We start from the raw sequence: 14,660 nt of genomic DNA, 5'->3' as shown, positions 1-14,660 counted from the left end.
AACTTGCACTGGGAACCAGAATATAGAACTGAGAGACAAAAGTAACGAGGAAAGAGAACATGGTCTGGAACCATTGTGGAGAACTTGTATTTCTCAGTAGACTGACTGTATCTGTAGAACCAGGCAATGTTCAGCCAGTTCTCCATTTCTATTCAATGAACAATAAACTTTGTATTCTTTTTTTTTTTTTTTTTTTTGCCATCCCTGGAGCTTGCCCCAGGGCCTGAGCACTGTCCCTGGCTTCGTTTTACTCAAGGCTAGCACTCTGCCACTTGAGCCACAGTGCCAGTTCTGGCCGTTTTCTATATATGTGGTGCTGGGGAATTGAACCCGGGTCTTCATGTATACAAGGCAAGCACTCTTGCCACTAGGCCATATTCCCAGCCCAACTTTGTATTCTTAAACCTGGCTGCATACTGGGGTAACTTAGAGCATTGGCTAAAATACAGTTCCTGGGACCCATATCTATTCATTCAGATTGTATCTTTCTGAGAACTTGGAAATCCACTTTTACACATGCATCCCAAATGATTCCTAGTTGGAGAATCTGGGAACAGACATAGAGTAGCACAATTCTATAGAAGTTCCCTGGTGGCTTGCTCCAACATGCTGGCATCTACCCCCTGACTCAGTCAATACTTTTGCCAACACATTAGCTATGATATAGAGGCCTGGATCACAATATCTACTCAGAATAAGAATGAGGAAAAGTCAAAATTCAGATAAACAAGCTCTCAGAAGACTGGATGAAGAAACAAAATGAGACTCAGTTGACAAAACTGTAAAGACAAAACTGTAAAAACTTACAACCTGGAAACAGAATATCCAAAACATGATCACCCTGAAGGGTAGGCGGAGCCCAACTGACCAAGTGTAGGGTGGTGAAACCAGATGAAAATTATTATTAGGTCAGGGCAGAGCTCCCCTAGAGTCATAGGAAGGACACCAATGATGAGTAGGACAATGGCAGGATTAACCAAAGCCAGGAGGGTATAAAGAGCAGAAGACTATGCAGGAAACTTCTGTCCCCACAACAAGATTTTGCTGAGAAAGGCCAAGCATTCTAAAGTCCAGAGTGGAAAGCAGGGGAGATATGGATTGGGAAGACCTTAAGTAAGTACCAGGCCCTTTGTACTGGCCACCCTGGACCTAATCCGAGTCTGGTGTCAAGAAGAGCTGGATTAGAGCCTTAGAGCCTTCTTGGCAGTTCAGGAGCCCTCTCTGGCCTGCTTCTGCTTCCTGCTTCTCTGTGGCTCTTGAATATGGTACATATGTAAGAGCTACCTACCCTCACACCTCCACAGAACCACTATATCAGTGTGGCTGTGAGGCAGAAGCAGGCAGCTTGACTTCTAAGGTGCCACAACACGGAAAGTCTTTGTCATTCTCAGATTAAAAGCATCAGATAAAAAAACAACAACAGTGGGTATAATGCATTATTTATCTTTTTGCAGCAAACTAACCCTATTCAGGATGCTATGATCTATCTACTAGGTTGCTTTGCTGCAGTAGTTGCCCCTAAAAGCAGCAAGAATTATATAGTTTCTGGCCTTCCATCACATTGGGAAGTATGCCTGGGCTGGCATGGCTGTGTTAACAGTTGCCAGAACATAGTTTGAGTACCTCTGTGCTTTTGCATGTACTGTTCCTTTTGGTTTCAGGGTTCCTTTCTCTCTCCCACTGAGTTTCTCCCTCTCCTCTCAAAGCCTTTCCTCCCTCCCCAAGGCCTCCTACTGTTTCCTGCACTTTCTTCCAGCACTGTATCCAAACCACCCCAGTAATTTCTAGTTCTAAGCTTGATTTTCCTGGTGTACTGCAGGTCATCTGTTGTATTTGCAAGGCTCAGTGCTGACAAAGCCTGGCATGGACCCAGCCCCCAGGAGTACTAAGGGATTGGCTGATTCCAACCTCGCTATACAACCCATCTCAGTGTATTTAAGGTCTTCCTTTAGTGGGAAATGCAAATCAGAGCTTTGCAATATTCATGATTAGAGGTTGGTATTTTATAAAGTACTTTCATTGTGTTAGTTCATTGTCTTATTCTAGCTACTGCTTGGACAAGCAGGGGTGACCTACCTCCATTACAGGCTCCCAGGAAAAGTAAGTAATGGGCAAGTGAGACGAGGGACCTTGGTGGCATAGTGCTACCATCCACTAGTAGTGCAATTTCGAGCAAGGTACTTAAATTCTTAGTGCCTACGCTCCTAATTTCTAAGATGGAAATGATAGTTGTTTCTATGAGTGAATTCCTAAAAGGGGAGCCTAGAAAAATATACAAAAAATCTTCACTATTACTTTTAGGTATCGCTCTCCAAGTCTCCTGACTACCAAGCCCAATAATCAGAACATTTATTTATTTACTTGTTTGGATTTGTTGTTGTTGTTTGTCTCTTTGTCTTTCTTGAGATAGGGTCACACTAGGTACCCAAGGCTGGCCTCAAACTTATGATCCTCCTACCTCAGCCTCCTGAACACTGGAATGACAGGAATACACTACCACAACCAGCTAAGAATAGGCTTTTGAACCAAGATGTGCTATACAGAAACATCTCACCTTGCCAATGGCATTGTGCAGGAAAATATTTCTCCTATGCTGTGAGAATGAGAGAAGGCCTTACCAAGCTCCACACATTACACAAGGAATCTCAGAGAAAGGTAGCTGCACTCCCAATGGCTATGTTGGTTTGTATTACAGTTGCAGCCTTCCTTCCTTTCACCTAATTGAGGGCTTGCCTTCAGATGCTGTGGCTTTTCTGGAAGATTATGGCCATGGTAAGAGGTACACATGGAAAACCAAGCTCTGAAGATGGAGACTGCCTGAGCTGGAATCCCACCCCTGCCCTTATTGCCTGTGCAAGTGTTTGACATCTCTGTGCTTCCATTTTCTCACCTAAAGGTGAGGATTTCTGTAGTCTAGATCATACAATTGTTATGAAGGGTGAGTATTCCATGCTATGTTAAGGGCTCAAAGCTGAGTGAGGCAATAATGGTCAAGAGCTGGCAATTCTGCAGGCTATACTAAGGCTCTAGACTCCTGATTCTGAATCTGGAAAATAGAGAATGATGGAGGCAGAAGAACTTGGGGGACAAGCTTTCTGCAACAACATTTATGCAATATAGTCTATTATAGTCTTTCAGGCAAAGAGGACAGAGGGAGCACCCAGATCTGATAGCTATTACATGCTAGGTGGGAATTTTCCCATGTGTTGTCTCCTTTAGCATTTACATTACTCCACAACTGGTCTTTTTTTTTCTATTTTAGAAGGAGTGAATCAAAGTAGTTTAAACTTGCTCCACATTATACTTTAACTAAATAACTAAGCAGGACAGGCAAGGTATGTGTTCAAAGCCTGTATTTTCTATGCCATATTACGTTTCCTATAAGAAAGAGTACTAAGAGTGGCTCTGGGAAGTATTTTGACATCATCTCAGTTTTTCTCCTTTAAGCAGGAATCTATTTTCAATTATATGAAAAGTGGAAATTCAAAATCAGGAGAAAATCAGAAGTATGGCACTGAGCGCCTCTCAGTTCCATGTGTATGCAGATGACTTAAGGGGAATGGGGACAGAGCCAAGACACCAGGAGTCTGTCAGTCAATCAATACCATCCATCACCGTGAAGCCTGGTTGTCATGGAAACTGGGGATAAAGCCTGGAGCTTGTTAGAATCCAGCAACTGTCTGTTCGGGGTGACTGGTTGGTTGGCGGGCAGAGGAAAAAATACCCGCTGGGCCATCCCAGACTGCTTAGCCATTAATATAGACCCGTTCACAATTACCCTCCTCATTGTCCAGTTCAGCCCAGAACCTTTCAGATAAAACCTCTAATGAAAGAGTATAAAGAAAACTCCGCAGGAAGTGCAGTTTATATCGGATTCTGAGAATCCTTAGTTGTAGACCAAGTCTCTGCTATGGGACAGGACACTGTGGATACACCATTAATGAGAGGCACACTGGAACCAGGCTACTACAACAGTGTGACACACAGAGCCAAGGCCCAGGTAAGTGGTTGGCTAAGGCAGCTAAGATAGACTCCCAGCTCAGAACAAGCAAGAATGAATGTGCACAAGAGTCCTATCTCAGCAAAGCAGCAATCAAAGGATGAATAGCATCAGACAAGTTAAAGAAGGAGTGGAGGGTGAAAAAAACCCAAAGACGAAGTAAGAATTGTTTGTTCACTCTTCCTGGTATAACTCAGTATCAGGATTGTCCTCATTTAGGGACTGGCCTAGAGGTAAGACTTCCTCCACGGAGTCCAGCCTTGGGGCGAACCCAGACACTTGTCTATTATCACTGCCTCATTTGCTCTTTTAATCACTCCTGTAAACTTGCCTTGCTGAGGAACCCCAGCCCTTTCTACACAGACAGGAACCTACTCTTACTAATTTTGGAAGAGAAGGTTAAATGTGTTTGGAATCTAGGAAAAAGGAAAGGCTTCAATTCTAGTCAAGTCCTGTATATTTTCTAAAATGGCATTTATTAGCACATGGGAATTGTAAAATGGGGTTGATTGTGGTATTTCTATACATAAATGTATTCTACTTCGATCCATTTCATCCCTCTACTTCCTAATACCTTTCACCTCCTCCTGCTTTTTTCTCTTTAGAGGTTTTAATAGGTTTCATGAAAGCATTGCATACTCAGAGCCCCAACCAAATGCATAATTCTCTAGGGAAGAAGTCAGTGTGTTGCATCCCTGTATTCCCAGAAATAAGGAAGGTTTGGTGAGGAGTAACTAGAAAGTGTCTGTCCTGGGTCTCTACCTTGCTGACAGATCTTGTAATTTGTCAGATTCTATAATTGTGTAAGTCAATTTCTTATAAGACTCTTTGATTATATAGACATTCATATATATATACATACTATATACTATTCATATATAATGGTATTTTTAAATATGAGTCTATACTACATGCAAATCTATTATATTTAGATTGTATATGTATATTATTCATTTCTGGTGGTACTGGGGTTTGGTTTCAAGACCTTGCACTTGCTCTGCTAGTATACTCACTTGGCACACTGCTGCTTGAAGTTTCACAAACTTTGCTTCCTAGGCTGCCTTCAAACTCCACTTATGCATGTATCAGCCTCCTTAACAGCTAGGATTAAAAGTGGGAGTCCCTGGCACCCAGCAAAATACTCTTCTGATTGATATTCTTCCCAATGCCTCCCACCAATGGCTAACTGTGATTTCTTTATCTTTATTTATAAATATTCAATAGATATTCAAGTCAATGCAACACATCACAGTAAGAATGTTTTGTTGACAACCCCCAAAATTTTAAAAATACATTTACCATGATCTACACCACACATACTCAACTAAAAGAAGTATCAGCTCTTTCATGTGTCAGAGGAATATACTGTGCTATTTTCTATACTATTACACTGTATTTCATTGTATATTGTTCAATGCTGCTAATAATCTATTAAATGTCTTCTGACAATTGAATAATGGGCTCTGGCTTGCAGTTTAAAAAACTTAAATTTGAGGGTTAACAGAATCATAATACTCAATGTACATATGTGAAAATGGAACTGAGCTGGTGGAGGTACATAAAGAGATTTGGGAGAGAGCAATGGAAAGGATGACATTGATCAAGATGCATTGTACTCATACAGTGACATGTTGAATTAAAACTCTTTTGTATTTAAAGATAATAAAATTGGAACTAAAATGAAAGAATTAAAAAGACATCCTTGAGACATGGCATGTTGGCTATGATTACAAGTTTCTGAGTTAGACCCGTGAATCCACTGAGATGTAGCTTTGTGACTTTGGGCTAGTTATTTAACATCCCAGAACCTTATTTTTTTTTTGTTTGTTTGTAAGTTGGAGAGTATAATATTTTTTCCTAGACATCTTCTGATTAAGTAAGACAGTGCATTTTAGTGCAGACTCCAGTGTCTACCACTTGGAAAGTTTTTGGTTCCTATTGGCTGCCTTAGTACCACTGCCAGGGTCTAAGACTCTGACTAAAGCATTAGAATGATTAACAACATTTGGGGAAAAGAACAGCTACTTGGAAAAGTCACAAAACCTAAATCAAAAGAGCTTGGTTCAGTACTAAATGTTGAGCTGTTTTACTTAAGCTTTTTGGACTTTAGCTTTTTCTCTATAAAACTGAGGAAATATAATGCTAATATAATTCCTCATGAAGATTAATTTGAATACCAGATGTGAAAATGTATTTGCTCTACAAATATTAAGAGTTATATGTAAATGTGCGTTATTTTAAAAAAAACAAGTATTCTGGTTGATTTGAAAAATAGTGAGAAAGAAAATAGTCACTGAGGGTGGTAGCTAATTTGGCTGTCAACAAAGTAAATCATCCTCACTATAACCAGATGATTATAACAAAGAGCAACTTTCTAAGAACCTCCTGATGAGGGGGACTATAGATTCATTATGTTGATATCTGGACAGGACCTTTAGGGTTGTATGCTTAATAAATATTTGTTGAATGAAAAGCTAGAGGAATGGATGAATGAGTAAATGAAGGCAGCAAGGTGGGAGCAAGAGGAAGTAGAGCTGTAATTAAATTTGTCCCCATGGCTTGTTCCATTATGTATGTTATGGCCAGCTGGTCCATGGATTCTGACTGGACAGGGATGATCAATGATTGGTTGGATGTACTCTGCTCTGGCTGGAAGGGTCTTTCCAGGGTCACTGTTATCTGGCATCTATAAGGGTTAGGAATGATGGAAAGCATGGCCTGATTTGGGCAGAGTCGTTAACACTTTGAAATATAGTGATGAGAATCCAAAGTGACCTTGACAAATGAGAAGAGCAGTCACTCCAAACCTGGATGAAGCTCTGGAGACATAAATGAATGACCTTGATCAAAAAAATGGGCAGGTAGAGGGGGAGACATGATTGCAGAGGCTTCCAGACCACAGCAAAAGCTTCAGCCACTGCAGACAGGACATAATGATAATGATTTCCCTTCCATTTGAACAATGTTTCAGAGCAGACTCATTTCTGAGCCTGGGAGATAGGTCTTCTTATTATTCCCACTTTACAGATGAGAGAACAGTTAAGATTACAGTTTAAATTGGAAAGGTGAAAATAATAGCACATGGCAAGGATAACCCTGCTGTCATTTGGATGTTGTTAGACCTCTATAAAAATCATGTTAAATTTGCTTTTCTAATGTAACACTGTTGTGATGTGGGAAGTGAGACTTCAAAAAAATGGCTATGTCATTGAGATGGAGAACTTTCGTTTTTTAGGGGAATGGGTTTATTCTGCTAGAGCTGGTCATAATAAAGTGTTTTGTCTCACACATGGGCCTGCTTGCCAATCCACTTTTCTGCCAAATTATGCAGTTCAAGTTTTTCACAAGAAGCTGAGAAGATACCCATGGTATTATCTTCTTGGACATCTCAGTTTTCATAACAGTGAGCCCAAATAAATTTTGGTTCTTATAAGTTAACCTTACTGAGCAACAGAAAAATGAACTAAGATGAACTGCCTATATAATATAGCAGTAACATGCAGCCCTCCTACAGTTTAAAGCTACCCTCAAATTCACAATCTTCCTGTGTCAGCCTCCTGACTGTTGGAATTATAGGTATGAACTACACCTACCTTCACAGAGCCTTTTAAAGTAATGGTTATACACACACACACACACACACACACATACACATGCATGCACACAAATCTACATACATATCTATCAATCTCTATATAAACATGAAAATGTATATATAACATATATATAATCAATGTAGAAGTTTATATATACCCTTACCTATATATATGCGTGTACATATATACACACATATATGTACATAGGTATATATATTGGCATATATACACACAACACACACACATATATATATATACATCATATATATATATATATATATATACAAAAATTGAGTCTATGAGAGATGACATACCAGCTCATAAACAGCAGAGCCAGGGTTAAAAACAAAGATACTATAGAGAGGAGAATTCCATCAATGATCACACTGAGCACTGGCTTTGATGGGGCCATACGTGATACTGATTTCCTGAAACATCTACAGAAGGGTTTTCTGAAAGATCTTTGCAAAGCCCTCTTCATATGGACAAAAATCATAAATCAATCATAAACCTTTGTAGTTTTTTGGTTTGTTAGGGTTTCTAATCCATGCACAGTTTCCATGAAAGCACTCCTGATGAAGGGAAAGACTTTCTCAAATTCTTTAATCAATGGGAAACCTTCTAATTTATGCTACATTTTGAGGAACCAAGAGTACCAAAGCTGAAACAAGTATGTCAAACCCTGTCTACATTGGCCATAAAAGGTCCCAGAGTAGACTACTACCCACTGAATCATATAGATGAACATTCATGGAATGTCAGTCTAATCACTGATTCTTTTCTTATGCTGCATCCCTGCTTGGCTAAAGGAATCATCAGAGAGAACAGGGCACAGCCTAGTCAGTGGTGGAAGGTAAAAAGGGAAAGGGAGAAGAGATATTGGGGTCATAAAGATGCTAACCAATGACATATGGAGAGATAGAGTCAAAAGGCCAAAGTTACCCCCACACAGGGACTTCTAACCAACGCCATTGTTACCCCCACACAGGGACTTTTAACCAACGCTGTTGGAATATAAAGGTGCAATTCAATTTTAACTGAGAATAGTTTGAGTATTTTTTACTTATTAATGCTACTTTTCATGTGTAGAAATAAGGACAGACAGCCTGTCCCTGAGATCATAGGAACATTAAGTGAGAAGAGGAATATGAATGTATCCCCAGTTAGGAATAGAGGTTGGCACAGAGTAAGTAGTCAATTTCTTTTTTCCTCTCTATGTCTGGTGAATTGGGGAGCTTCTGGTATATCTGAGAGAAAAACAATTCAGAAGAGGAACACACAAGGTCTAGGGTGAAAAGGACATGCTGTGAGGATCTCCACTTGGCAAAACCTCTTTGCTTCAGAATCCCCCTAATCTATCAAATTCTAGCAGACATCTTTCCTAAGAGGCAGAAAGGTCCAGAAAAAAACCACATGTCCTTATTACCACTGTGTGTGTGTTTAAGTATGTATGTATAAACCTCTTTCAAGAGAAAAGTAATTTATGTCTCACAATCCGTACTCACACCATCTGTAAGTTCTCTGAATTCTATTTAAAAAATTTTGTATTTCCCCACTCTATTCTCTATCCCATACCTAAAAACAAGCATCTCCTACATGTTCTCTCCAAGTTCTCTCTCACCTCCTCTAATCGATGATGACTTAGCAGACAGGTGGTCTGTGGACACAGGATTCAGATCAAAGCATTACCCATTAGTGACCCATGTCATTGCAGAAATACTCTATGCTGCTTGCTGTGGCCACCAAGACTCTTTGAGGCTTCTCCGGGCCTCTTCTGTCCTCAGTTCATACCATTCTTACCTTCACTTAAAAGGCTTCAGCTACGCATGCTTTCTTTTCTCAAGCATATCCCACTCCTTCCTCATATAGGCCTTTGTTCAAGCAATTCACTCTACCAGAGCACCCTGCCCTTGCTTTTTTTTTAATCCTTTGGTGGCCTGGGGTTTACTGTCTCAGAGAGACTTTCCAAGATCAGCCAGCATAAAATAAACGTCTTTCTTCAAACCTTGTAGTTGTTTTCTATTTGTACAAACTGGTCATTTTCAACATAGCTGTTATCATAATGTACAATTATATTGAGGAATGGGTGGATATAGGGGTAAGAGGACAAATGGATAAGTGGATGAATGGATTTCATCATCAACACACATTATTAAGTTCCTACTATGTACTAAGCACTGGGCTGGGAACCGAATTTGTAGCAAAGAACAAAACAGTTCTAACTCCAATGGAATGCATATTCCAGAAAGAAGAGATTGAAGATAAATATGCATGTAAATGATCTTGGTGATGACTGAATAAATGCTGATTTACTGAGAATTTAGAAAGGATTCTATAGCAAACAGGCATTTGGCTATGTGGACTAGAAAGGCCTCTGAAAAAGTGGCATTAAAACTGTGGTCTGAATGACAAAAATACTACTAAGCACATCTCAGAAGACAAGGCTGCCAAAACTGGGAACAGACAATTCAAAGACCATGGCTAAATAATCAATGATAACAAATAAAAATGAGAGAAAGAAAAGCCCTCCCATAGCACCCTGGTGTAAAATATCAGTGGCTGGCACTAGAGGAAAATGAGAAGGCAGGACCAATATCTACTTCGGAAGTAAAGCTGACCGACTGGTCCTGCTGATGGGGCAGAAAAGATAAGGATTGAGGGCTGTCTTATTAGTTTCTTCCTCTAGATCACAAGCTTCACAGGCACAGGGTCTGCGTCAATTTTCTCACTTGGCCCATAACACAATCTTGGTCAGCATGGACAAGTGAACATATGAATATATGAAGAAACAAAAAAAAAATAGAAGAGGTAGAGGCATATCAAATCAGGAGTCCCAGAGATAAGGATGCCCATACAAGGTTTAGGAAGATGATTTGAAGCTGCTCAGGTAAGGGACTTTGCCTGAGGAAAAAAAATCCTCACAAATGAGGGAATCGTATTGTACAGGAGGCAGAAAACATACAAAATAAATAGAATAGTATCACCAAAGTGCTTGCTCTGCCCAAAGTCATTTCTCAACCCTAGAATTGAGCCACAGTCCACAAAACAAAAAACACACTTCTTTCTTTGGTATACCTTGATACAAAGAGAAATGAAGAAAGTCCCAAGGAATAAAGGAGAAGTAAACAATCGTTTCCATAAATTCAAATGCAACCCTGGTGTGTTTCCTACAGAATGTACAAAGCTGTCCGGTGCAGCCCTAGAGGAAGTGTTAGGATCTCACTGAAGTGTAATATCACCTTTCCAACATCCAAGACTTCCCTAGATTTTTGATGCACGGTTTTGTGCTGTTATTCAAGGAGAAGTATTTGACCTAAAGGACACATTAGAAGAAAACAGCATTGTACGGACTCTGGAATAAATCCAGAGAGGATGGGAGGCAAACCCAAGGACAAAGGATTCCCTCAGTACAGTACAGATACATTCAAGTAAATCATCCCATTCAAAGCTCAGCTATTTGAGGACATGAATGTACTCCACCCAGGATGTCTCTTAGAATCAAGCACTTAATTGAATATAAATTAAATTCCTATAGATTGGAGCTACAAAAAGAGAAAAAGACAGAGATACATAGGAATGACAGGGAAGATGGAGAGATGAAAGACATCTACCTAGAAAGACAGAGAGTAAGAAAGAAAACCAGCCAAACATTAAATATGAAAAAGGCTGTGGATGATGTTATTTGTCAAAGGGAAAGAAAGTAAGAGACATTTTTGTTCTTTGTAGGTTAATATGTAAATGACATTCTGATTTATTAGCGGTCTCCAGCAGATGAGGTGATGATTAGCACATTTCCATATTTATAGAAAAGCAACACTAACTTTCTGGATTTATAGAAAATCAGCCCTTCACAAATAGCAAATTGTGCTATTATCGACATATGGTTTTCTCTAAACAGAGCTGAGGTAATTATCCTGGGACAATTTGTTGGTGGGCTCCTTTTGAATATTAACCACTTTGCAAGCCCATTTCGACCCCACAGATTTTGAAGAGGAGGGGCCACTACAAATCCCCAGGCAATTAACGAGTAATCTAACACTAAAGACAGGAGCCAAAATGAAAGGCTATACCCAAACCACCAGGGAAGGAAAACTACAGGTCCTGGGGCTCTGAGGCCAGATTCTTGCAGTACTGAGCAAACTCATTTAGTTCCCTAACGAGTCTTAATGTTTGTGAGGCTAAAACTGTGCTAAAACCAACCTAGAAATGTTGTCACAAAAACTAGATAAGAATATATGTCATTGAAACTTCAACTTAGTACTCAACAAATGCCCATACATTTTCTGTCATTAAATTTGGAAGAATTTGAAAATGATTGTTCAAATAGCTTTTCCAACTCTTTTTGAATAATGATATACAATGCTGTTTATTTGGTATTGTGATGGTATATGTGTGCATGTCTTTAATTATAAATGTTAAGCCATCATGTACCTTCAGTGACTATAATATACTTTTTTATTTTCTTCTCAATCCTTAATTGTTGTTACTCAAAATTTTCCTTGTTATCCATACATTGATTTGTGAGCCTTACTATTGAATTGCAACCTAAAGCTTGGGAAATACCATGTTGCAAGAGGGTAGAAAATACATTGTATTCTAGCATAGACTGGATGCTTTATAAAGTGCTCTGAATTGTTGGGTTTTTTTAAGTAGATAGATAGGCAGGTACACAGACAGACAGAAGACAGACAGACAGACAGATATAGATATATTAATGAATGAACCTACCCAGGAGCCTAAATCAATACTTCTGTCTAGTTAAGCACTCTGTGTTAAGCTGTGCTGAGTACTAATGAGACTGAAGAGATTCAACATGATACATGCTTTCAAAGATCTTAACTATCTTTGAAAATTAGTTACAATACAGACTGAACAGTGTGGAATTTACAGAAATGTATTAAAGAAGAGAATGAACACCCTAGCCTAGTGTAGTCAGGAAAATGTCTTAAATTTGGGAAATTGAATGTGGCTTTATAATATGGATAGATCTCTCAACTATAGCCAGCATAAGAATCACTGCGAAATTCTGTAAAAGCACAGGCTCCTTGTCCCACTCCATTTATTTTATTAAGTTAGGTATAGGACACAGGCCTGAGAACTCACCTATTAACAAGCTTCAGGTTATGAAATGTGGTCAGTTTGGGTCCTACACTTTTGAGAAGCACTGTTCTGGTAAGACAACTAAATTCATGAAGGTTGTTTATGCCAGGATAAATCATCTTAGACATTATTCTTGGTCATTCAGGATGCTAGGCAGAGATGGAAAATTATGGGCTCCTGTGAAGTAGGAAGGTCAACCTGGTCACAGTTGCTAAGAGGGACTGGAAAGACAGGCAGACCCCACACACCATGTAGATGGAAGTTCAGGAGTAAGTGATAGACAAGAACCAGCTTACTCCTGAAGGATGGAAATGGAGAAAGGATGGTGGATGGGAAAGAACTGAGGTCCTAGAAAGCTGCAGGAATGAAGCAGAAGAGAGAACCTTGGCTGACTTTTGCTTTTTAGATTTACTAGCTACAGGGAAGTACCAGTACCAAAAATAACTATAGTCAAAATAAGTTTTCACATTCTTAATTTTAGAGGTAACTGTGAAGTAATAGAAAACACCTAGTATAGAGAGCCCAGACAAGTCTGAGTTCGTATCCTTTCTCTCATGCTTATTAGCCGCTCATTGTTATGGATGGCACCTCCCTAGAAATAATAACACTCAGCTCAGAGTTGTCATGAAAGCAAAATGGGATCACCTAGAGATCAATCAGTGCTTATACAAAATGCCGTGTGTGTGTGTGTGTGTGTGTGTGTGTGTGTGTGTGGTGTATGGTGTGTGTTTGTGTATTGATCATGGCAGGCATGTAGCTTTTGCCCTACTCACCATGTAATTCCATTTTTTCTTTATCGAGCACCAGTATATATTCGTAAGTGCCACCCATGGATCCAGAGGTGATGTAGTGGGTGCCATAATCATCGATAAACTTGGCATACAGGCCATAATTGTACTGCTCTGGAAGCTCCATTAACGACTGTAACATTCCTTCATCCAGCATAATATTGTGCCTCCTCATCTTAAAATGGGCAGTCTGCACCTTGGTGAAAATTCTCATAAAGCTGTATCTCTGCCAAAAACAATTATCATTGAATGAGGCAAATGCATAAAGACAGACCACTTTTTATGACAGGAGATAATGCAAGCAGACAGTGTTTAGTGGTTTAGAAAAATATATAAACCAAAAACCATGTAATAAAATAGATTTTTACGAGCATGTATTGGATACCAATAGATGCCACACTTCTCCTCTTATGCATTCATTTGCCCCTCCCTGGATTCAGTTCAATCAACTCCCATCTGGGTTAGTTCCTATAACGGCCTCCTCACTGTTCTTCCCACCTCTGTTCTTACTCCAGCCCATTGTCATCTCTCTACAACTCCCCAGTTCTAATCAATGTGCATACTGCACCGTTCAGTCATAGATACATATATAATACATATATAATGAAATATATATGATGACATGGTGAAATGTCATTTAATATATACTTACCAACTATGCTGTGGTTGCATGTATTTTACTGGGTACAAAGGCAATGATCTTCAATGAGACAAGTCCCTGCCCTCACAAAGATTATATTCTAGTGGTAATCTTTTTCAATTTAGTAACAAAGTAAAGCAGCAACCTGGTACGATCAGCATGAGAGATCACCAGGGGGGCATGTTGAATAAGTTTTAGAGCAAGATGGTCATCCATAGTCTTTTCTTCCATATAATGAAAACCTTGATTCAAAGTGATAATGAAACTTTGAAGAGGCCACTTGTTTTTAGAAAAGTCCATACTGACACTTTATAACAAGAACTCAGAGCAATAGGTACCCTTCAAATCAATAGCTAATTTGTGCAAAGAGTCAATTTGTACTTGTTGAGTAAGTTAATTTTTATAACTGTGTTTTCATCACCAAAGCTAATGTTTTGAACTTCAAGTAGATCCACAGTTCTGATACCAGCGTTGCTGAGGCTTTTGGGTGCCTTTCTAATCAATTCAGTAAATGATAACCTCTCCATCCTCATTAC

At 39.3% G+C, this 14,660-nt stretch overlaps 1 protein-coding gene across 1 annotated transcript in view; it reads right to left on the bottom strand.

Annotated features, from left to right (window-relative positions):
• Positions 1 to 14,660, bottom strand: part of C8a (complement C8 alpha chain) — a 59,989-nt gene that overhangs the window by 12,515 nt on the left and 32,814 nt on the right. Inside the window, exon 7 of the mRNA XM_048349921.1 lies at positions 13,470 to 13,710. Within this exon, the coding sequence (XP_048205878.1) occupies positions 13,470 to 13,710 (241 nt within the window). The remainder of the gene's footprint in view (positions 1 to 13,469; positions 13,711 to 14,660) is intronic.

This window comes from Perognathus longimembris, chromosome 7, assembly GCF_023159225.1.
Source record: "Perognathus longimembris pacificus isolate PPM17 chromosome 7, ASM2315922v1, whole genome shotgun sequence".
NCBI classification, from domain to species: Eukaryota; Metazoa; Chordata; class Mammalia; order Rodentia; family Heteromyidae; genus Perognathus; species Perognathus longimembris.
Note: the sequence above shows the minus strand (reverse complement) of the source record. Positions and strands in the feature narration are given on the sequence as shown.